This window comes from Symphalangus syndactylus, chromosome 13, assembly GCF_028878055.3.
Source record: "Symphalangus syndactylus isolate Jambi chromosome 13, NHGRI_mSymSyn1-v2.1_pri, whole genome shotgun sequence".
Taxonomy (NCBI): Eukaryota; Metazoa; Chordata; class Mammalia; order Primates; family Hylobatidae; genus Symphalangus; species Symphalangus syndactylus.
In genome coordinates, this window is record NC_072435.2 from 23,641,927 (window position 1) to 23,663,119 (window position 21,193).

General features: G+C 50.0%; 2 protein-coding genes and 1 long non-coding RNA gene across 6 annotated transcripts in view; 2 read left to right on the forward strand and 1 right to left on the reverse strand.

Moving 5' to 3' along the window:
* RDH13 (retinol dehydrogenase 13) overlaps positions 1-12,127 on the forward strand; it is a 37,278-nt gene extending 25,151 nt beyond the window's left edge. For 2 of the 4 annotated variants that reach the window (XM_055238994.2, XM_055238992.2), the window contains one exon: positions 1-1,212. In XM_055238994.2, the coding sequence (XP_055094969.1) occupies positions 1-236 (236 nt within the window). In that variant the 3' untranslated portion in view covers positions 237-1,212. Of the gene's footprint in view, positions 6,134-11,889; positions 11,923-12,032 lie in introns of those variants that run through there. The other 2 variants (XR_010115212.1, XM_055238991.2) reach the window with 2 other exon arrangements.
* Positions 2,352-21,193, reverse strand: part of LOC134732255 (uncharacterized) — a 26,488-nt gene continuing 7,646 nt past the window's right edge. Inside the window, exon 3 of the long non-coding RNA XR_010115224.1 lies at positions 2,352-2,412. This is a non-coding gene — a long non-coding RNA (uncharacterized lncRNA). The remainder of the gene's footprint in view (positions 2,413-21,193) is intronic.
* On the forward strand, positions 6,915-20,594 carry GP6 (glycoprotein VI platelet). Its single transcript, XM_055239013.2, has 6 exons — positions 6,915-7,035; positions 11,890-11,922; positions 12,033-12,290; positions 17,463-17,747; positions 18,443-18,496; positions 19,905-20,594. The coding sequence occupies exons 1-6, from the start codon at positions 7,002-7,004 to the stop codon at positions 20,138-20,140; spliced, it is 900 nt and encodes a 299-aa protein (XP_055094988.1). The 5' UTR covers positions 6,915-7,001; the 3' UTR covers positions 20,141-20,594.

Below are 21,193 nucleotides of genomic sequence, written 5' to 3' on the forward strand. Positions count from 1 at the left end.
GGCCCATCTTCTGGCTGCTGGTCAAGAGCCCCGAGCTGGCTGCCCAGCCCAGCACATACCTGGCCGTGGCGGAGGAACTGGCAGATGTTTCGGGAAAGTACTTTGATGGACTCAAACAGAAGGCCCCGGCCCCCGAGGCCGAGGATGAGGAGGTGGCCCGGAGGCTTTGGGCTGAAAGTGCCCGCCTGGTGGGCTTAGAGGCTCCCTCTGTGAGGGAGCAGCCCCTCCCCAGATAACCTCTGGAGCAGATTTGAAAGCCAGGATGGAGCCGCAAGACCGAGGACAGCTGTCCGCCATGCCCGCAGCATCCTCTAGGGGGCGGTGCTGGCACCACCTGAGCTGGGAGACCCAGGACTGGCGGCCGCCATGCCCGCAGCGTCCTCTAGGGGGCGGTGCTGGCACCACCTGAGCTGGGAGACCCAGGACTGGCGGCCGCCATGCCCGCAGCGTCCTCTAGGGGGCGGTGCTGGCACCACCTGAGCTGGGAGACCCAAGACTGGCGGCCGCCATGCCCGCAGCATCCTCTAGGGGGCGGTGCTGGCACCACCTGAGCTGGGAGACCCAAGACTGGCGGCCGCCATGCCCGCAGCGTCCTCTAGGGGGCGGTGCCGGCCGCAGTGGACTGGCCTGCAGGTGAGCACTGCCCTGGGCTCTGGCTGGTCCCATCTGCTCTGCTGCCAGCAGGGGAGAGGGGCCATCTGATGCTTCCCCTGGGAATGTAAGCTGGGAACGGCCGGGGAAGCAGGGGCTCCATGCGCTTGTGGGCCATGTCAGGAGAGCCGGTGGTGCCTGTGGGAGAGGGCTCCAAGGTGCTGCGTGAAGGGCACGGGCGAGCTGTCTGACACTGGATTCTTGCGTCCCTCTGGGGCCTTGTGCATGCATGGTCCTCTCTGAGCCTTGGTTTCAGCGGTGAGGTGCTCAGAGTAACTGCTGTCTCCCGCGATGGTGCGGTGCGGTGAGCCGTTGCCTGGCTGTGCACAGCCCTTGCCAGGGGTGTTTGCTGAGGGTTTCCTGTGCCAGAGCCCGGCCAGAGAGCAGGTGCAGGGGTCATCCCGAGTTCAGGCTCTGCACGGCATGGAGTGGGAACCCCACCAGCTGCTGCTACAGGACCTGGGATTACCTGGGGCTCCCACCTTCCTATCAATTGTCACGGTAATCTAAACCGCAGACTCTCAAACTTGCTCATTTAAAAAAAAAAAAAAATGTGCCCGAGTCGTAGGTTTTGTTTTTCATCTGTGTATGGGTGAATGCCCATGAGCTGAACAAAGGCAAGTCATGGATTTACTCCTTTTAGGAAACAAGGCATCAGTTTATCACCAGGGCAACAGGCCATGCAAAAGTTCAGACTTTTTAGAGATGAAAGCCCCTTTTTCACAGGTAATAACCGTTTAAGTCCGGGCATCTTACAAGACTGCTGTGTTAGAAACTGGATAGAGATCAGGGTGAGATGAAGGGGCTCTTAGCTTAGGTGCAGAACCGAAGGAGGCACCGAAAAGCTCAGTAATCAAGATAGAAAACATGTTTTCATATTTGAGATACTGGGGAGGCCAGGGATATTGCTCAATATCCTGCAGTACACAGAACAGCCACCCAGTCTCGCTCTGTTGCCCAGGCTGGAGTGCAATGGCATGATCTCGGCTCACTGCAACCTCTGTCTCCCAGGTTCAAGCGATTCTCATGCCTCAGCCTCCTGACTAGCTGGGATTACAGGCGCCCACCACCACACCTGGCTAATTAAAGACAGGGTATCACCATGTTGGCCAGGCTGGTCTTGAACTCCTGACCTCAGGTGATCCACCCGTCTTGGCCTCCCAAAGTGCTGGGATGACAGGTGTGAGCCAGTGCACCTGGCCCTTTTTGCTTTTTAGAGACAAGGTCTCACTGTGTTGCCAAGGCTGGAGTGCAGTGCCATCACAGCTCACTACAACCTCAACCTCCTGTGATTCTCCTGCCTCAGCCTCCTGAGTATCTGGGACTACAGGTGCATGCCACCACACTTGGGTAATTATTTGTAGAGGTGGGGTCTTGCTGTGTTGCCCAGGCTGGTCTCAAACTCCTGGGCTCAAGTGACCCTTCCACCATGGCCTCCCAAATTGTTAGGATTACAGGCGTGAGCCACCGTACCTGGCCTTAGTTTTCTTTCCGATGCCATACCAAATGGCTGGAGGGTGTGTTTGGGATGACCTGACTCTGGTAGGCAAGTTCCAGTGGACCCCACAGTGAGACCACCTCCCTTTGAGTGTGGGGGAGATGTAGCGACGGGCTTCTAGCAGTAGGGTAGGGCAGAGGTGACGGTAGGTTAGTCTTGTTATGAAACTGACCTCTGTGATGGTAGCGTCCCTCTTGTCAGCCCTCTTGTCTTGCCCTCTCACTGGCTGGCGGTGATGGAGCCGGCTGCCATGGTGAGCGGCCCTGTAGAGAAGCCAGGGAGGAATGGGGACAGCTGGGAGAAACAGAATCACACCGACAACCATGTGCGTGAGCTTGCTATGTGCTCTTGCTTGGAAGTTACAGGTTCAGCCCAAGAGGAGTGGACCACTCCAGGGTGGGAATACCAGGAGGGGGAATCGGAAGGCCACCCTAAGCACGCCGACCGGAGACAGTGTGTGTGTAGTAGCTATTTCTTACTGGGAGTTCATGGAAAAGCAAGTTTGGGAAACACTCCCATCAGATGGGTGGGCTGAGGATAACCTCAAAGGCTTTGGTTCTCTGAATAGGTGCGTAGGACTCACCCAGGCACTCTTTCCTTTTTTGAATTGTGGTAAAAAGTACGTAACACTGGCCAGGCGTGATGGTGCACGCCTGCAATCCCAGCTACTAGGGAGGCTGAGGCAGAAGAACTGCTTGAACCAAGGGGGCGCTGCTCCTGACTGTAACACGTTTTCAACATCCCCGCTCTTTGGTGGCACAGGGGCTGGCCCCATATACATATGCGATGGCAACTGACCGGGTCCCTGATACACCGGGAGTGCTCCAGAAACACCCCGTTGCCTGGGACGGAGGATGTTATGTGGCCCTCCTAGGGTTTGAGTTTGATAAATGGGCAAAGGAAGTGGTTTTTAGTAGAAAGCCAGCTTTCCTTTTTTTTTTTTTTCCCAGCCAGCAAACCCCAAACAGGAACCTATAGTTGGTGATGGATGTGCGTTCAGAAAGCAGGGAGGGAGGGGGAGCCAGAGGTAAGGGGGGTCATCAGCCATAGCTGTCTGCTGCATCACCCCCTCGCTATCTCCAGAAAGTTTTCTGGGCTTTTCCTGTTGCACAGTGTGGAAGTCCCCCATCGTCATTCATATTGAGGAAAGTCAAAGGACAAACCCTAAAGATGGCAGTGTCTTTCTGCCTTCCTAGTCAGGCTGCTGCTGTAGCGGAGTGTCACCCTGATTTCCAGCCCCACAGCACACAGTCGCACAGTGAGACCCTGCCTGGCGTGATTCAGAGGCAACATATTTCCCAAGGTGGCTGTGAAGGAACTGGGGGGATAAACACAGCCCGTGAACCGCAAGCCAGAGGGCAGGTCCAGCTGGCTGCTGCTGAGTCATCACAGCGTGTTGTGTCTGAGCACTTCTCCAAACTACCCAAGTGGCACCCGGGGCGACATTTACATCATCTTGAGTACAAGTCTCTCAAGGAAAAAGCGAGCCCAGCATCTTCTGCCATGGCAACCCTGGCTTGGAGCCTCATAGGAGAGAAGGCCCTAAGAATACCATTTTCTTGCTCTAAGTTGCTCTTATGGGAAAGAAGTGATAATATTCTTCCTAAATGCCATCATTCGTGCATCTTTCCCACCTACATGTGTCACCGGATCATTCCCTGCCTGGGTGGGGCCGTCCTGTGCACTGCAGAATGCTGAGCAGTGTCCTTGGCTTCAACCGACCAGATGCCAGGAGCACCCCAATTTCTGCCATCGGATGACTGAGTTCACTGTTGCATTTGATTTTTTATGTATCTTTTAAAAAGGACCCAGTAGGGCCAGGCACAGTGGCTCACACTTGTAATCCCAGCACTTTGGGAGGCTGAGGTCGGCAGATTGCTTGAGCCCAGGAGGAGTTCAAGACCAGCCTGGGCAACATAGTGAAACCCTAACTCTACAAAAAACAGTTTTTTTATTTTTATTTTTTTTTAGACAGAGTTTCGCTCTTCTTGCCCAGGCTGGAGTGCAGTGGCGCAATCTCGGCTCACCGCAATCTCTGCCTCCCGGGTTCAAGCGATTCTCCTGCCTCAGCCTCCTGAGTATCTGGAATTATAGGCATGCGCCACCACGCCCAGCTAATTTTGTATTTTTAGTAGAGACGGCGTTTCTCCCTGTTGGTCAGGCTGGCCTCGAACTCCCGACCTCAGGTGATCTGCCTGCCTCGGCCTCCCAAAGTGTTGGGATTACAGGCATGAGCCACTGCGCCCAGCCAGGTTTATAGTTTTCTAACCCTTATGACCAATCTCATAGTATTCTGCAGGGATAAGCATGAAACCACTTGTTCAATAAATGCAAACAAAAATGCCAATGATTCTTAAGACATTTCTAATCTTATTTTACCAATAATTTTAAAGCCAGCTTATGTATTAAAGATTTATAACCACTGTTATTAACGTTTAAAGTTCTATGCAGCTTAAAGCATTTATAATTGATAAAACTGCCGATACTGAGTGCCTGACATAACATTTGAAAGGTGGCAGGCATTCAACCATGGTCACTGAATTAGAGATGTAGGGGAGATGATGGCAGGGAGGTTTTTAGATATCAACACCCTGATATTTATCATTTTAACCACTTGTAAGTGCACATACAAGTCAATGGCATTGGCTGGGCGCGGTGGCTCACGCCTGTAATCCCAGCACTTTGGGAGGCCAAATCACGAGGTCAGGAGATCGAGACCATCCTGGCTAACACGGCGAAACCCCATCTCTACTAAAAATACAAAAATCAACTCGGCATGGTGGCACGCACCTGTAGTCCCAGCTACTCAGGAGGCTGAGACAGGAGAATCGCTTGAACCTGGGAGGGGGAGGTTGCGGTGAGCCAAGATCACGCCACTGCACTCCAGCCTCGGCGACAGAGCGAGACTCCGTCTCAAAAAAAACAAAAAAACAGTCAATGGCATTAGATATAAATACATTTACAGTGCTGTGTAACCATCACCACTATGGATACCCCAGACTTATCATCATCTTCAACCTAAGCTCCCCCTATTAAATAGTAACTCCCCACTTTTCCCAGACCCTGGCAACCACCATGCTAATCCCTGTCTCTATGAGTTTGACTCCTCTCGATACTGCAAATAAGTGGAACAATGCAGTATTTATCCGTCAAATCTGGATTATTTCCTTTAGCGTAATGTCTTCAAGGTCCATCACGTTGTAGCACGTATCTGAATTTTATTCTTTTATAATATTTATTTTATTTTTGGAGACAGAATCTAGCTCTGTCACCCAGGCTGGAGTGCAATGGCGCGATCTCGGCTCACTGCAACTTCCGCCTCCCGGGTTCAAGCCATTCTCCTGTCTCAGCCTCCGGAGTAGCTGGGACTACAGGTGCCTGCCGCCATGCCCGGCTATTTTTTTTGTATTTCAGTAGAGACAGGGTTTTACCGTGTTGCCTAGGCTGGGCTTGAATTCCTGAGCTCAGGCAATCTGCCTGCCTCGGCCTCACCAAAGTACTAGGATTACAGGCATGAGCCACCGCGCCCAGCCTTATTTTTATTTTTGAGAGAGTCTCACTCTGTCGCCCAGGCTGGAGTGCAGTGGTGCGATCTCAGCTTACCGCAATCTCCGCCTCCCAGGTTCAAGCGATTCTCATGCCTGTCTCCCAAGTAGCTGGGATTACAGGCGTGCGCCACCATGCCCGGCTAATTTAACGCCCAGCTAATTTTTGTATTTTTAGTAGAGACGGGGTTTCACCATGTTAACCAGGCTGGCCTCGAACTCCTGACCTCAGGTGATCCACACGCCTCGGCCTCCCATAGTGCTGGGATTACAGGTGTGAGCCACTGTGCCTGGCTGATTTTTATTCTTTTAGTTAAGGCTGGTTGATATTACCTTGTGTGTATATACTGCATGTTGTTTATCCATTGTTGATGGACATTTGGGTGGTTTCACCTTTTGGCTATTGTGAATAAAGCTGTTATGAATGCTGGTGTACAAATATCTGTTAGAGACCCTGTTTTCAATTCTTTTAGGTGTATACCCAGAACTGGAATTGCTGGATTTTATGGCAATTCCATGTTTACCTTTTGGAGGAGCTGCTAAAACTGTTTTCCACAGCAGCGGCACCATGTTACGTCCCTGCCAGCAATGCACGCGCGGTCCAATTTCTCTGCATACTCACCAATATTTGCCATTTTCCATTAAAAAAAATTACAGCCCGTCGGGTGCGGTGGCTCATGCCTATAATCCCAGCACTGTAGGAGGCCGAGGCAGGCAGATCAACTGAGGTCAGGAGTTCAAGACCAGCCTGGCCAACATGGTGAAACACCATCTCTACTAAAAATACAAAAATTAGCCTGGCATGGTGGTACATACCTATAATCCCAGCCACTTGGGAGGCTGAGGCAGGAGAATCGCTTGAACCTGGGAGGTGGAGGTTGTAGTGAGCCGAGATGCCACCACTGCACTCCAGCCTGGGCAAAAAGAGCGAGACTCTGTCTCAAAAGAAAAAAAAAATTACAGCCATCCCAGAAGGTGTGAAGTCATATCTCACTGTGGTTTTGATGTGTATTTTCCTAGTGACATCAGGGAGTTTATGGGAGCACGGGAACACAGACCAGGCCCCAGCAGGCGGACGAACGGTACAACCCCAGGCTGGCCAGAGGAGATAAGCGCAGCTCCTTGGAGCTTGTGTGCAAGTCACTGTACTGAGGAGCCGGCGACGGCTCGATGAGTCTCAATTAGGAAAGGCCGGGGCTGGTGGGGGAAGGGAGGAGAGCATTCTTCACCCTCATCACATCCTGAGCCTGTGCCCCAGGCTGCCACCACTTCCCCTCCCTGGCCACAGAGCTCGGGGCTGAGGAACCATGTCTCCATCCCCGACTGCCCTCCTCTGTCTTGGTGAGTCCTGAGGGTCGATCTGGGAAATGCTGAAGGGCAGGCATGGACTGCCAGACAAAGGATTTTTAAGAAATTTGTGTTGGTGATGAATTTCAGGACAAAAAGGAACCTGTGAGAGCCCCTTCATTTGTTGGGTGGGGAAACGGGGGCTAGCGAGGTGGCGTGTTTTGCATGAGTTATTCCAGTGTATTCATGGCTGGGTCAGGAAATGAACAGAGGTATCCTAGCATTAGTCACAACTTTGTTCTGCTACACTGCAGTTGCCCCTTTTTTAAAAAATGTGGGCCAGGCACGGTGGCTCATGCCTGTAATCTCAACTTTGGGAGGCCGAGGTGGGTGGATCACCTGAGGTCAGGAGTTCAAGACCAGCCTGGTCAACATGGTGAAACCCCGTCTCCACAAAAATTAGCCGGGCATGATGGCGGGTGCCTGTAATCCCAGCTACGCGGGAGGCTGAGGTGGGAGAATTGCTTGAAACCAGGAGGCAAAAGTTGCAGTGAGCTGAGGTCAGGCATTGCACTCCAGCCTGGGCAACAGAGACTCTGTCTCAAAAAAAAAAAAAAAAAAAGCTGAGTGCCATGGCTCATGCACTTTGGGAGGCCGAGGCGGGTGGGTCACCTGAGGTCGGGAGTTTGAGACTAGCCTGACCAACATGGAGAAACCCCATCTCTACTACAAATACAAAATTAGCCGGGTGTGGTGGCACATGCCTGTAATCCCAGCTACTCTGGAGGCTGAGGCAGGAGAATCGCTTGAACCCAGAAGGCAGAGGTTGTGGTGATCCAAGATCACACCATTGCACTCTGGCCTGGGCAACAAGAGCAAAACTCTGTCTCAAAAAAAAAAAAAAAAAAAAAATTGTGGAATTGATGATATCTGGACTAGGTATGGATTTAATTTGTCAGTATCCCCTACAGTAGTGGAGTAAATAAGAGTCTCCTGACGGATGGGTGGCAGGTCGAATGCATTTCTGCTGCCTGATCTTCACTTGTGCTGGGCATGTCGAATGCATTATTTCTTGATTTCTTCAGAATTTGACCACTAAAGGGACAGCATCTCCAAAAGGCTAAGCAGGAAGGAGATGGTTGTTACTGGAGATGAGAGGGTTAACTGTGAATATAAACAACCTTTCATTCATTATCCATCCACGGATGTGTTCTGTTTTTTTTTTTTTTTTTTTTTTTGAGATGGAGTCTCGCTCAGTCGGTCACTCGGGATGGAGTGCAGTGGTGTGATCTCAGCTCACTGCAAACTCTGCCTCCCGGGTCCAAGTGATTCTCCTGCCTCAGACTCTCGAGTAGCTGGGATTACAGGCATCTGCCACCAGGTCTGGCTAATTTTTGTATTTTTAGTAGAGACGGGGTTTCACCATGTTGGCCAGGCTGGTCTCGAACTCCTGACTTCAGGTGATCCACCCACCTCGGCCTCCCAAAGTGCTGGGATTACAGGCGTGAGGCACCGCACCTGGCCTGTTTTAACATTTATTTAATTTTATTTGAGACAGGGCTTCACTTCTGTCACCCAGGCTGGAGTACAGTGGCATGATCATGGCTCACTGCAGCCTCAACCTCCCAGGCTCAACCAGTCCTTCCCCATCAGCCTCCTGAATAGCTGGAACTACAGTTGCACACCATCATGCCTGGCTCATTTTTGTAATTTTTGTAGTTACAGGGTCTCGCTATGTTGCCCAGGCTGGTCTCGAACTCCTGGGCTCAAGCAATCCACCCACCTCAGCCTCCCAAAGTGTTGGGGTTACAGGTGTGACCTCTACAGGTTACTGCATCTGGCTTAATGTTTGCTTCAATAGCTTTTGGGATACAAGTGGTTCTTGGTTATGTGGATGAATTATATTCTGGTGAATTCTGAGATTTTAGTGCACCTGTCACCTGACTAGTGTACCTTGTACCTAATGTGTAGTTTTTCATCCCTACCCCCCTTCTGCCCTTCCGAGTCTCTGAAGTCCATTACATCACTCTGCATGCCTTTGCATACCCACAGCTTAGTTCTCACTTATAAGTGAGAAAATACAGATTTTTGTTTTCCACTCCTGTGTTACTTAGAATAATGCCTTCCAGCTCCATCCAAGTTGCTGCAAAAGACTTTTTTTTTTTTTTTTTTTTTAAGATGGAATCTTGCTCTGTCGCCAAGGCTAGAATGCAGTGGTGCGATCTCGGCTCACTGCAACCTCCACCTGCAGGGTTCAAGCGATTCTCCTGACTCAGCCTCCTGAGTAGCTGGGATTACAGGCACGTGCCACCATGCCCAGCTAATTTTTTGTATTTTTAGTAGAGATGGTGTTTCACCATGTTGACCAGGCTGGTCTTGAACTCCTGACCTTTGATCCACCCACCCTGGCCTCCCAAAGTGCTGGGATTATGGGCATGAGCCACTGCGCCCGGCCAGTGGTGCAATCTTACCTCACAGCAGTCTTGACCTCCCGGGCTCAAGCAATCCCAGGAGGGGATTGCTTATATACATGTATTTGTATCCATATATATATATATATATACATACACACACACACACACATGCATATACACATGTATACATACACATATATGTATATGTATGTACACACAGGTATATGCACACATACATGTATGTATAGATGTATGTTTACATATATGCACTATATGTGTATATACATATAGTGATCAGATCAGGGTAAGTAGCACACCCATCTTCTCAAACATGCATCCTTTCTGTGTTGGGAATTTTCACCATCCTCCTTCAGGCTATTTGAAACTGTTATTATATATATTACATTCTATCATGTAATCATGGAATATTGATCCAACCAAATGCTGTAAATACTGGGAAACCCATGGCCAGCACGTGCTGAGACGCCCTGACTTACACACTGAGGCGCCATCCTGCTCCATCCTTGGAGCCCAATGCGTCCCATTAGTGTGGGGTTTTATCGCATATATTACATAGACAATAAAATACAATAATATACAATACGCAATAGTATTTACAATACCTGTCTATACAATTGCATACTATTGTAATGCACTTGGATATTATTTAATATTGGGAGACTGAAGGGAGGAAACGAAGGAACAGCAATGTCTGAGGTCCCATTCCTCACATCCACTGAGGAAGTCAATGGGCAATGTCTAGCACGAATGAATCCACAGTGTCTAACACGAACGAATCCACAGCGTCTAACACGAACGAATCCACAGCGTCTAACACGAACGAATCCACAGCGTCTAACACGAACGAATCCACAGCGTCTAACACGAACGAATCCACAGCGTCTAACACGAACGAATCCACAGCGTCTAACACGAACGAATCCACAGCGTCTAACACGAACGAATCCACAGCGTCTAACACGAACGAATCCACAGCGCCTAACACGAACGAATCCACAGCGTCTAACACGAACGAATCCACAGCGTCTAACACTAATGAATCCACAGCGTCTAACACTAATGAATCCACAGCGTCTAACACGAACGAATCCACAGCGTCTAACACTAATGAATCCACAGCGTCTAACACTAATGAATCCACAGCGTCTAACACTAATGAATCCACAGCGTCTAACACGAACGAATCCACAGCGTCTAACACGAACGAATCCACAGCGCCTAACACGAATGAATCCACAGCGTCTAACACGAACGAATCCACAGCGTCTAACACTAATGAATCCACAGTGTCTAACACGAACGAATCCACAGTGTCTAACACGAATGAATCCACAGTGTCTAACACGAATGAATCCACAGTGCCTAACATGAATGAATCCACAGCGTCTAACACGAATGAATCCACAGTGCCTAACACGAACGAATCCACAGCGTCTAACACGAACGAATCCACAGCGTCTAACACGAACGAATCCACAGCGTCTAACACGAACGAATCCACAGCGTCTAACACTAATGAATCCACAGCGTCTAACACTAATGAATCCACACCGTCTAACACTAATGAATCCACAGCGTCTAACACGAACGAATCCACAGCGTCTAACACGAACGAATCCACAGCGCCTAACACGAATGAATCCACAGCGTCTAACACGAACGAATCCACAGCGTCTAACACGAACGAATCCACAGCGTCTAACACTAATGAATCCACAGCGTCTAACACGAACGAATCCACAGCGTCTAACACTAATGAATCCACAGCGTCTAACACGAACGAATCCACAGCGTCTAACACGAACGAATCCACAGCGTCTAACACGAACGAATCCACAGCGTCTAACACGAACGAATCCACAGCGTCTAACACTAATGAATCCACAGCGTCTAACACGAACGAATCCACAGCGTCTAACACGAACGAATCCACAGCGTCTAACACGAACGAATCCACAGCGTCTAACACGAATGAATCCACAGCGTCTAACACTAATGAATCCACAGCGTCTAACACGAATGAATCCACAGCGTCTAACACGAACGAATCCACAGTGTCTAACACGAATGAATCCACAGTGTCTAACACGAATGAATCCACAGCGTCTAACACTAATGAATCCACAGCGTCTAACACGAACGAATCCACAGCGTCTAACACGAATGAATCCACAGATAGCAGTATGCCGCCACGCCTCGCCCTCCTCTCCCACCACCCCCAGCCATGGATCTGTTTTCTTCTCCGTCTCCTATAGATTTACCTATTCTGGATATTTCATATAAATGACCTCATAAACTATGTGGCTTTTTCTGACTGGCTTGTCCCACTTAAATTACATTCCTGTGTGTCTTTTGAAGAAATAATTAGGACAGAGTAAAGCATACGCATGCAAATGTCTTATCACCGCGCCCAGCAGGCAGGAATGTCCATAAAAGCGAGTGCTGGCATCTGGTCCCTTTCTTCTTTCCTCAGGGCTGTGTCTGGGGCGTGTGCCAGCGCAGAGTGGTGAGTCCTTCCCCAGACCTCTTCCCTCCTGCGGGATCCGCCAGCGTGGGGGGCAGCGGGGCCCAGGCGGGGTCTGCAGGGAGGCTGACCCAGCCCTGCTCCTCTTCCAGGACCGCTCCCCAAGCCCTCCCTCCAGGCTCTGCCCAGCTCCCTGGTGCCCCTGGAGAAGCCAGTGACCCTCCGGTGCCAGGGACCTCCGGGCGTGGACCTGTACCGCCTGGAGAAGCTGAGTTCCAGCAGCTACCAGGATCAGGCGGTCCTCTTCATCCCGGCCATGAAGACACATCTGGCCGGACGCTACCGCTGCTCCTACCAGAACAGAAGCCTCTGGTCCCTGCCCAGCGACCAGCTGGAGCTCGTTGCCACCGGTAAAGGAAGGGGGATCGGAGCCTGGGACTGCGTGGTCCTCCATTCAGGACACAAATACGGGGGACATTGAGGGCAGGGATTAGGGTGAGGCAAACGAGGCACTGGCCTAGCGGGTGGTGGTGCCACAACATTTATGGATCAATGTGAATAATATTTTGTTTTTTGGACACAGGGTCTTGCTGCGTCACCCAGGGTGGAGTGCAGTGGCGCGATCTTGGCTCACTGCAGGCTCCGCCTCCCGGGCTCAAGCGATTCTCCTGCCTCAGCCCTCCAAGTAGCTGGGACTACAGGTGTGCACCACCACGCCCAGCTCATTTTTTATGTTTTTCTAGAGATGGGGTCTCTTGACAGTTTTCACAAAAGGCATTAAAATACAAAAGAGAGAGAGAGGGTCTCGCTGTGTTGCTCAGGCTGGTCTCGAACTCCTGGGCTCAAGCAATCCTTCCACCTTGGCCTCCCAAAGTGTTGGGATAACAGGCGTGAGCCACTGCATCTGTCTGTGAATAACATTTTAATGCAATTTTTTAAAAAATCAAAATAAATTGCAAAAACATCCACGATAAAAAAAAAAATCAGAATTTCAAATAAAGGCAGAATCAGCCAGTGCCTGTGCCAAGTCATACCAGAGCCTGTGCCAAAGCGAAAAACAGGCACCCCTTTATCTGTGTTTTAACACACTTAAAAAAATTAGAGATGGGGTCTGCTACATTGCCCAGGCTGGAGTGCAGTGGCTGTTCACAGGAGCAATCATAGCTCACTGCAGCCTGGAGCTCCTTGCCTTCAGCAATCCTCCTGCCTCAGCCTCACGAGTAGCAGGGACTACAGTCACAGGCCACCATGCTTGGCTCAGGATTCTTTTTAAAAGTGTGTTTTGGAATAATTTTTAGACTGACAGAAAAGTTGCAAAGATAATATTAATGCAAATATTTCACCCGGGATCCCCTCATGTTAACATCTTACATTTGTTACAACTAAAAAATAAACATAGCACTGGTCCCAGTGGTTTACACCTGTAATCCCAGCACTTTGGGAGGCTGAGGTGGGAGGAGTGCTTGAGCTCAGGAGTTCAAGACCAGCCTGGGCAACACAGTGAGACCTCATCTTCAAAAAAATTAAAAATTAGTGGGGCATGGTGGCATACACCTATAGTCCCAGCTACTCAGGAGGCTGAGGCAGGAGGATCGCTTGAGCCAGGGAGGCCGAGGCTGCAGGGAACTGTGATCATGCCTCGGTGACAGAGTGAGACCCTGTATCAAAAAACAAACAAAAAACTAACCATAGATACAACTATGTTATATCAAGTAAACTCCAGGCTATTTGAATTTCACCAGTCTTTCCACTAATATCCTATTTCTGTTCCCAGACCCCGTCCAGGGCCCACAATGCATTCAGTATTTATGTCTCCTTAGACTCTTGATTGGTGCGAATATTCTAATTTCTTTTCTTTCTTTTTTTTTTTTTTAGAGAAGAGGTTGGGCCAGGCGCAGTGGCTCATGCCTGTAATCCCAGTACTTTGGGAGGCCGAGGCGGGTGGATCACTTAAGGTCAGGAGTTCGAGACCAGCCTGGCCAACATGGTGAAACCCCGTCTCTACTTAAAAAAAATAAAAATAATTAGCTGGGCATGGTGGCGCACGTCTGTAATCCCAGCTACTCCGGAGGCTGAGGCAGGAGAATCGCTTAAACCTGGGAGGCAGTGAGCCGAGACTGCGCCACTGCACTCCAGCGTGGGCGACAGAGCAAGACTCCGTCTCGGAAAAAAAAAAAAAAAAGAGAGAAGAGAAGAGGTCTTACTATGTTGCCCAGGCTTTAGTACAGTCGCTACATTCACAGGCACGATCATAGCTCACTTTAGCCTCAAACCCCTGGGCTCAAGTGGTCCTCCCTAGTAGCTGGGACTACAGGTGCACCCAGTTAGTGCACTTTTAAATGGTTAATTATTTTCTAGAAGTAGGTTTTGGAACTATCACTGATGGGCTTGCATCCACAAAAGCCTAGAATATAAAATCCTAATAAATCTTTCAGGCGAATAAATAAAGTATTCAAGCCGGGCGCGGTGGCTCACGCCTGTAATCCCAGCACTTTGGGAGGCTGAGGCAGGTGGATCACGAGGTCAGGAGATCGAGACCATGGTGAAACCCCGTCTCTACTAAAAATACAAAAAAAATTAGCCGGGCGTGGTGGCGGGCGCCTGTAGTCCCAGCTACTCGGAGAGGCTGAGGCAGGAGAATGGCGTGAACCCGGGAGGCGGAGCTTGCAGTGAGCCGAGATTGTGCCACTGCACTCCAGCCTGGGTGACAGAGCAAGACTTCGTCTCAAAAAAATAAATAAATAAATAAATAAATAAATAAATAAATAAATAAATAAATAAAGTATTCAAACAGCATAATGTGAGTTTTAATGACCTACTCTTCAAATTTTCAATAATTTTTTCAAATGTTAATTGTTTGGGAATAATTAAATTTTACATCCCAGGAGAGTGCCTCACTCACGCTACCCTAATTCCTGGCCAGCTGCACTGTGGGTCTGTTCCGCGTTGTAAATCCTGCCTCCCCCCTCTTCCCTGCCTCACTCTCCTCCACAGCATCACCGGCCTCCTCTCTGCTACTAGAGTGGACCAGCCTGGCTGCCTCATTACTTCTTTCGGGGTCAGACCCAAATGCTGTCTTCTCACTAAGTATATCCCCCACCACCCTAGTCAAAGTGGCCCTCCTCACTATCTGGTATGTGAAGTATACCTTTATTTATCGTGGTGGTGGTTGTCTATTTCTAATTCCTGGCCGGGCGCGGTGGCTCACGCCTGTAATCCCAGCATGGGAGGCCGAGGTGAGCGGATCACCTGAGGTCAGGAGTTCGAGATCAGCCTAGCTAACATGGTGAAACCCTGTCTCTACTAAACATACAAAATTAACGGGGCATGGTGGCGCATGCCTGTAGTCCCAGCTACTCGGGAGGCTGAGGCAGGGAAATCGCTTGAACCCAGGAGGCGGAGGTTGCAGTGAGCTGGGATCACGCCACTGCACTCCAGCCTGGGCAACAGAGTTAGACACTGTCTCCAAAAAAAAAAAAAAAAATTTAATTCCTGATGGAATTTTTATTTGTTAGAATACAGAGCTGGGAGCGGTGGCTCATGACTGTAATCCCAGCACTTTGGGAGGCCAAGGCGGGTGGATCACCCGAGGTCAGGAGTTCAAGACCAGACTGGCCAACATGGTGAAACTCTACAAAATACAAAAATTAGCCGGGCATGATGGTGAGTGCCTGTAATCCCAGCTACTCGGGAGGCTGAGGCAGAAGAATCGCTTGAACCTGGGAGGCGGAGATGGCAGTGAGCCGAGATCGTGCCATTGCACTCCAGCCTGGCCGACAGAGCGAGACTCCATCTCAAAACAAAACAAAACAAAACAAAACAAAACAAACGAAACAACAAAAAAAGAATACAGACAGACACATAATAGTTGCTTAAGTGAAAATTAAGAGAAAATATTGCTGAGTGAATGTTATAGTTATCAGGCAGCTTATATATTTCCTTCCTTCCTTCCTCCCTCTCTCCCTTCCTCTTTCTTTCTTTTTCTTGTTGAGTGAATGCCATAATTTTCAGGCAGCTTATATTTTTCTCTTCCTTACTTCCTTTCTTTTGCTTTCTCTGTCTTTTTTTTGAGACAAGGTCTCACTCGGTCACCCAGGCTAGTGTACAGTGATCACGGCTCACTGCAGCCTCGCCTTCCTAGGATCAAGCGATCCTCCCACCTTGGCCTCCCAAAGTGCTGGGATGACCGGTGTGAGCCGCCGCACCCAGGCTAACCTTTGTTTTTCTGACTCCTGTGTGCAGGCATGCATCACCACACCGGTCTATGACAATCCCCTCACATCAGAGTAGTGTAGGTTCGTGTTTAGGAGTGGAGACCCTGGAATCAAACTCTGTGAGTGCAGATTTCAACTCTGCCACTTACGATCTTGGACAAGTTTTTTATTTATTTTTAAATTTAAAAATGTCCAGCTTTGTTGAGATATAATTGAAAAACAAAAATGGAATATATCCAAGGTGTACAAGTTGATGTTTTGATATACGAATCCACTGTGAGACAGTTACCACTAGCAAGCTAATTAACACACATCACCTCACACAGTTAACTTTTTTGTGTGTGAGAACACTTATAATCTACCCTCTTAGCAAATTTCAGGTGTACACTGCAGTATTGTTACCTAGAGTTGGACAAATTATTTAATGCCATGTGCCTTAGTTTCATTTATAAAATAGGGACTTTAAGAGTGAGGACTCTGGGCCGGGCACGGTGGCTCACGCCTGTAATCCCAGCACTTTGGGAGGCCGAGGAGGGCGGATCACGAGGTCAGGAGATCGAGACCATCCTGGCTAACACGGTGAAACCCCGTCTCTACTAAAAATACAAAAAAAAAATTAGCCGGGCGTGTTGGTGGGCGCCTGTGGTCCCAGCTACTCAGGAGGCTGAGGCAGGAGAATGGCGTGAACCCGGGAGGCGGAGCTTGCAGTGAGCCGAGATGGTGCCACTGCACTCCAGCCTGGGGGACAGAGCAAGACTCCTCAAAAAAAAAAAAAAAAAAAAAAAAAAAGAGTGAGGACTCCATAGGTCTCTGAGGGTTCACTGAGCTGATACACATCAAGAGTTTGGAAGGCACCAGGAAGCTGGCACTGTCAGCCACGTTAACAACGTAACAATTGTATGTGGCAATACAAGCTTACAGCCCAGTATAAGCTTAAGCTTAACAACGTAACAATTGTATGTGGCAATACAAGCTTACAGCCCAGTATAAGCTTAAGCTATTTATTTACTCCAGCGCTTGCTAGGCAACAGGCACTCTGCAAATTACTGTGTACTGTCTCATTCAGTCACCCTCATTTTAACAGACAAGGCAGTGAGGCTCAGATACAAAGGGAGATTTGTCTCCAGGGCCACCAGGCCCTTAAAGGCAGAACTAGGATTTGCACCCAAGCACTAGGACGTGAGCACAGCCTCGCTTCCTCAACCACTCGGTGACCCGACCTGTCTGTGAGCTTGGGTGGGGGAGTGCACTCTCTGGGAGGGATACAGCCAAAAAGCTCCCCAGCTCTTAGGCAGGTGGGGGGACCTCCCCAGTATCAGCTGAGATGCTGGCTGCTGCCTTTAACATCAGCCTTTCCTTTTCTCCCAGGAGTTTTTGCCAAGCCCTCGCTCTCAGCCCAGCCCGGCCCGGCGGTGTCCTCAGGAGGGGACGTAACCCTACAGTGTCAGACTCGGGGAGGCTTTGACCAATTTGCTCTGTACAAGGAAGGGGACCCTGCGCCCTACAAGAATTCCGAGAGATGGTACCGGGCTAGTTTCCCCATCATCACAGTGACCGCCGCCCACAGCGGAACCTACCGATGCTACAGCTTCTCCAGCACGAACCCATACCTGTGGTCGGCACCCAGCGACCCCCTGGAGCTCCTGGTCACAGGTAGGGGTGGTGCAGACCAAACCTTTCTTCCTCAGCCTTTATAGGTCCTGATGGCCATTCCAAGGGAGGGGCCATAAGTAGGAAGGAAGTGGGAGGGCAGGAAGCCCTGGGCTGCAGGGGAGGGACCATAGGTGGGAAGGAAGTGGGAGGGTGGAAGCCCTGGGCTGCAGGGGAGGGGCCACAGGTGGGAAGGAAGTGGGAGGGCAGGAAGCCCTGGGCTGCAGGCAGCTGGGAGAATGGAGGTTTCTTTTTTTTTTTTTTTTTTGACGAGGTCTCACTCTGTCACCCAGGCTGGAGTGCAGTGGTGCGATCTCAGCTCACTGCAACCTCCGCCTCCCGGGTTCAAGCGATTCTCCTGCCTCAGCCTCTCGAGTAGCTGGCATGACAGGTGCCTGCCACCATGCCCGGCTAATTTTGTATTTTTAGTAGAGACGGGGTTTCACTATGTTGGTCAGGCTGGTCTCGAACTCCTGACCTTGTGATCTGCCCGCCTCAGCCTCCCAAAGTGCTGGGATTATAGGCATGAGGCACTGTGCCCAGCTCAAATACTTATTAACATCCACAACAGTCCAGTGATGTAAGCTACTTTAGGCTCATTTTTCAGGTGAGGAAACTCAGTCACGGAGATGTTTCATTATTTGTTCAGGACCCACAGCGACAAGAGCACGGATTTATCTCATTTTCTGATTTCCCAGGAACCTCCGTGACCCCCAGCCTGTTACCAACAGAACCACCTTCCTCGGTAGCAGGTAGGTTCTGCAGGGTCCATTCTGGTGCACAGCATATGAGGTACATGGACCCCTTCTTTTCTTTCTCCTCTCTGCTTAGACTTCTCGATTTAATTCACTTGGTTCTTTCCCAAATCTGCTTTGTTTTAAAAATCCTTTACTTCTGCCTGTAAACAGGGTGGGTGTCCTAAGTAGTTAGATGTTAAGATGCTACCCCCAATCCTACTCTAGGTAGATGGTTTATCACATATAACACGCAGAAGAATAGTCAGAGTGGCCTGCTATACTGTGGAGTCCAGCTGGTTGAATGTGGGCAACAAAAACCAACCAACCAACCAACCTGTAGAGTCCGGGATTCTGTTTCTGAGTCACTGATTCCATTGATCAGCGGTTCTCAAATTTCCATGGGCATAAGAATCACCTGGAGGCTTAAAGAACAGATTTCTGAGCCCCCAGGGCTTCTGCTTCGGTAGGTCTGGGGTGAATCCAGTCATTTTCATTCCTAGTAAGTTCCCAGGTGATGCTGATGCTATGGCTCCAGGATGCCGCTTTGAGAACCACTGCAGTAAGTTTTGTGTAGGTGTGCTATCCCCTCCACTTTCAAAAGCATCTCAGCTGAATACGGTGTGCCGGACCACGGCCTGCACTTCAAGAATATCATACGCTAGGCTGGAGGCTGGGCGTGTCTAACATTCCCTGTGTCTCAGAGCAAAGCACCAAGGCAGGAGAAACATGCTGGAAAGAGCCGAGGTTGATAAGGATGAGATTTGCGGGGTTGAGGGCAGAGTGGGGGCTATTATGCCCAGTGGGCAAGGACATGGAAGATGGTCACATACTGTGTGCGTGCATGTGCGCGTGTGCGTGCATATGTGTGCGTGTGTGTGTGTGCACGCGTGCATATGTGTGCGTGTGCTTCTGACTGACTTTTTGAACTTTCTCTTTTGAAATGGTTCTAGAGTCACAGGAAGTCTACAATGATAGAACAGAAGAATCCCATGTGCTCTTTTTCCAGTTTCCCCTAATGGTTACATCTTACATAATTAGAGTACAACATAAAAACCAGGAATTTGACACTGGCATAAAGTAGGTGTCTAGTTCTATGCCAATTTGTCACAGTTGTAGATTGGTGTCACCATCACCGCACTCACTGTACAGAAGGGCCTCCCTTGGGCTACCCTTTTATATTCACACCCACACCCTTCTCTGTGTCTGGGAGGAGTTGTCTCAGAGGCAGCACACGAGGGAGAGGTGCTAGAGAGTCGGGGTCTGGCCCTGACCCCTACTCGGGAGGGGAGGGACCCTCCAGGAAAGCGAGTGGCATCCCCTAGCTAGTAGAGGATAATAGGATCTCTGAGAAGCCCAGATGTGGCTTGGAGGGCGTCCTGGAGGTGAGCTCTTTCACCTGCCCCGCCTTTCCTCATTCCTCCAGGTCCTGCCCGCCAGTACTACACCACGGGCAACCTGGTCCGGATATGCCTCGGGGCTGTGATCCTAATACTCCTGGCGGGGTTTCTGGCCGAGGACTGGCACAGCCGGAGGAAGCGCCTGCGGCCCAGGGTCAGGGCTGTGCAGAGGCCGCTTCCGCCCCTCCCGCAGACCCGGAAATCACACGGGGGTCAGGATGGAGGCCGACCGGATGTTCACAGCCGCGGGTTACGTTCATGACCACTGAACCCCAGGCACGGTCGTATCCAAGGGACGGATCATGGCATGGGAGGCGACTCAAAGACTGTGGCGTGTGTGGGGCGTGGAAGCAGGAGGGCAGAGGCTCCAGCTGTGGAAAGGAGGCCATGCTGCCTCCTCCTGGTGTTCCATCAAGGAGCCGTTCAGCCAGTGTCTGTCTGTCTGTCTGTCTGGCTCTCTGTCTGAGGGCACCCTCCATGTGGGATGGAAGGAATCTGTGGAGACCCCTCCTCCTCCCTGCACACCGTGGATGACGTGGTACCTGGCTGGACCCCATACTGGCCTCTTTCTTCAACCCTCTCTAATACGGGCTCCAGACGGATCTGTAACGTTCCCAGCTCTCAGGGTCGACTCTGCTCCATCCTCTGTGCAAAACCCTCCCGTGCTTCCCCTTGGCCCTCTGTGCTCTTGTCTGGGTTTCCCCAGAAACTCTCACCCTCACTCCATCTTCCGCTGCAGTCTAGCAAATCTCCTTTCGTCTCTCAGAACGGGCCTTGCAGGCAGTTTGGGTGTGTCATTCATTTTCCTTAGTATAAAACTAGCACGTTGCCCGCTTCCCTTCACATTAGAAAACAAGATCAGCCTGTGCAACATGGTGAAACCCCATCTCTACCAAAAAAACAAAAAACAAAAATTAGCCAGGCGTGGTGGTGCATCCCTATACTCCCAGCAACTCAGGGGGCTGAGGTGGGAGAATGGCTTGAGCCTGGGAGGCAGAGGTTGCAGTGAGCTAAGATCACACCACTGCACTTTAGCCCGGGTGACAAAGCCTGACCTTGTCTCAAAAAAAAAAATAAAGTGATGGATATGTTAATTACCCTGATTTGATCATAACACATTGTATACATGTACTGAAATATTGCTGTCTACCCCATAAATATGTACAATTATGTATAAATTTTTAAAATAATAAAAATAAAATGAGATAATGCACCATCTCCACCCCCCTCATATTTACTTTCTGAAGGAAATGTTAGGTCTTCTCAAGGTAAAGTTCTATATTTATTATAGCATTTAGGCACTTCTTGACCATCT

Coding starts and splice junctions, on each gene's coding strand:
- GP6 (XM_055239013.2), top strand. CDS start 7,002: ATGTCTCCATCCCCGACTGCCCTCCTCTGTCTTG. Junction 17,748..18,442: donor CCTGGAGCTCCTGGTCACAG/GTAGGGGTGGTG, acceptor CTGATTTCCCAG/GAACCTCCGTGACCCCCAGC. Junction 18,497..19,904: donor ACCACCTTCCTCGGTAGCAG/GTAGGTTCTGCA, acceptor TCATTCCTCCAG/GTCCTGCCCGCCAGTACTAC.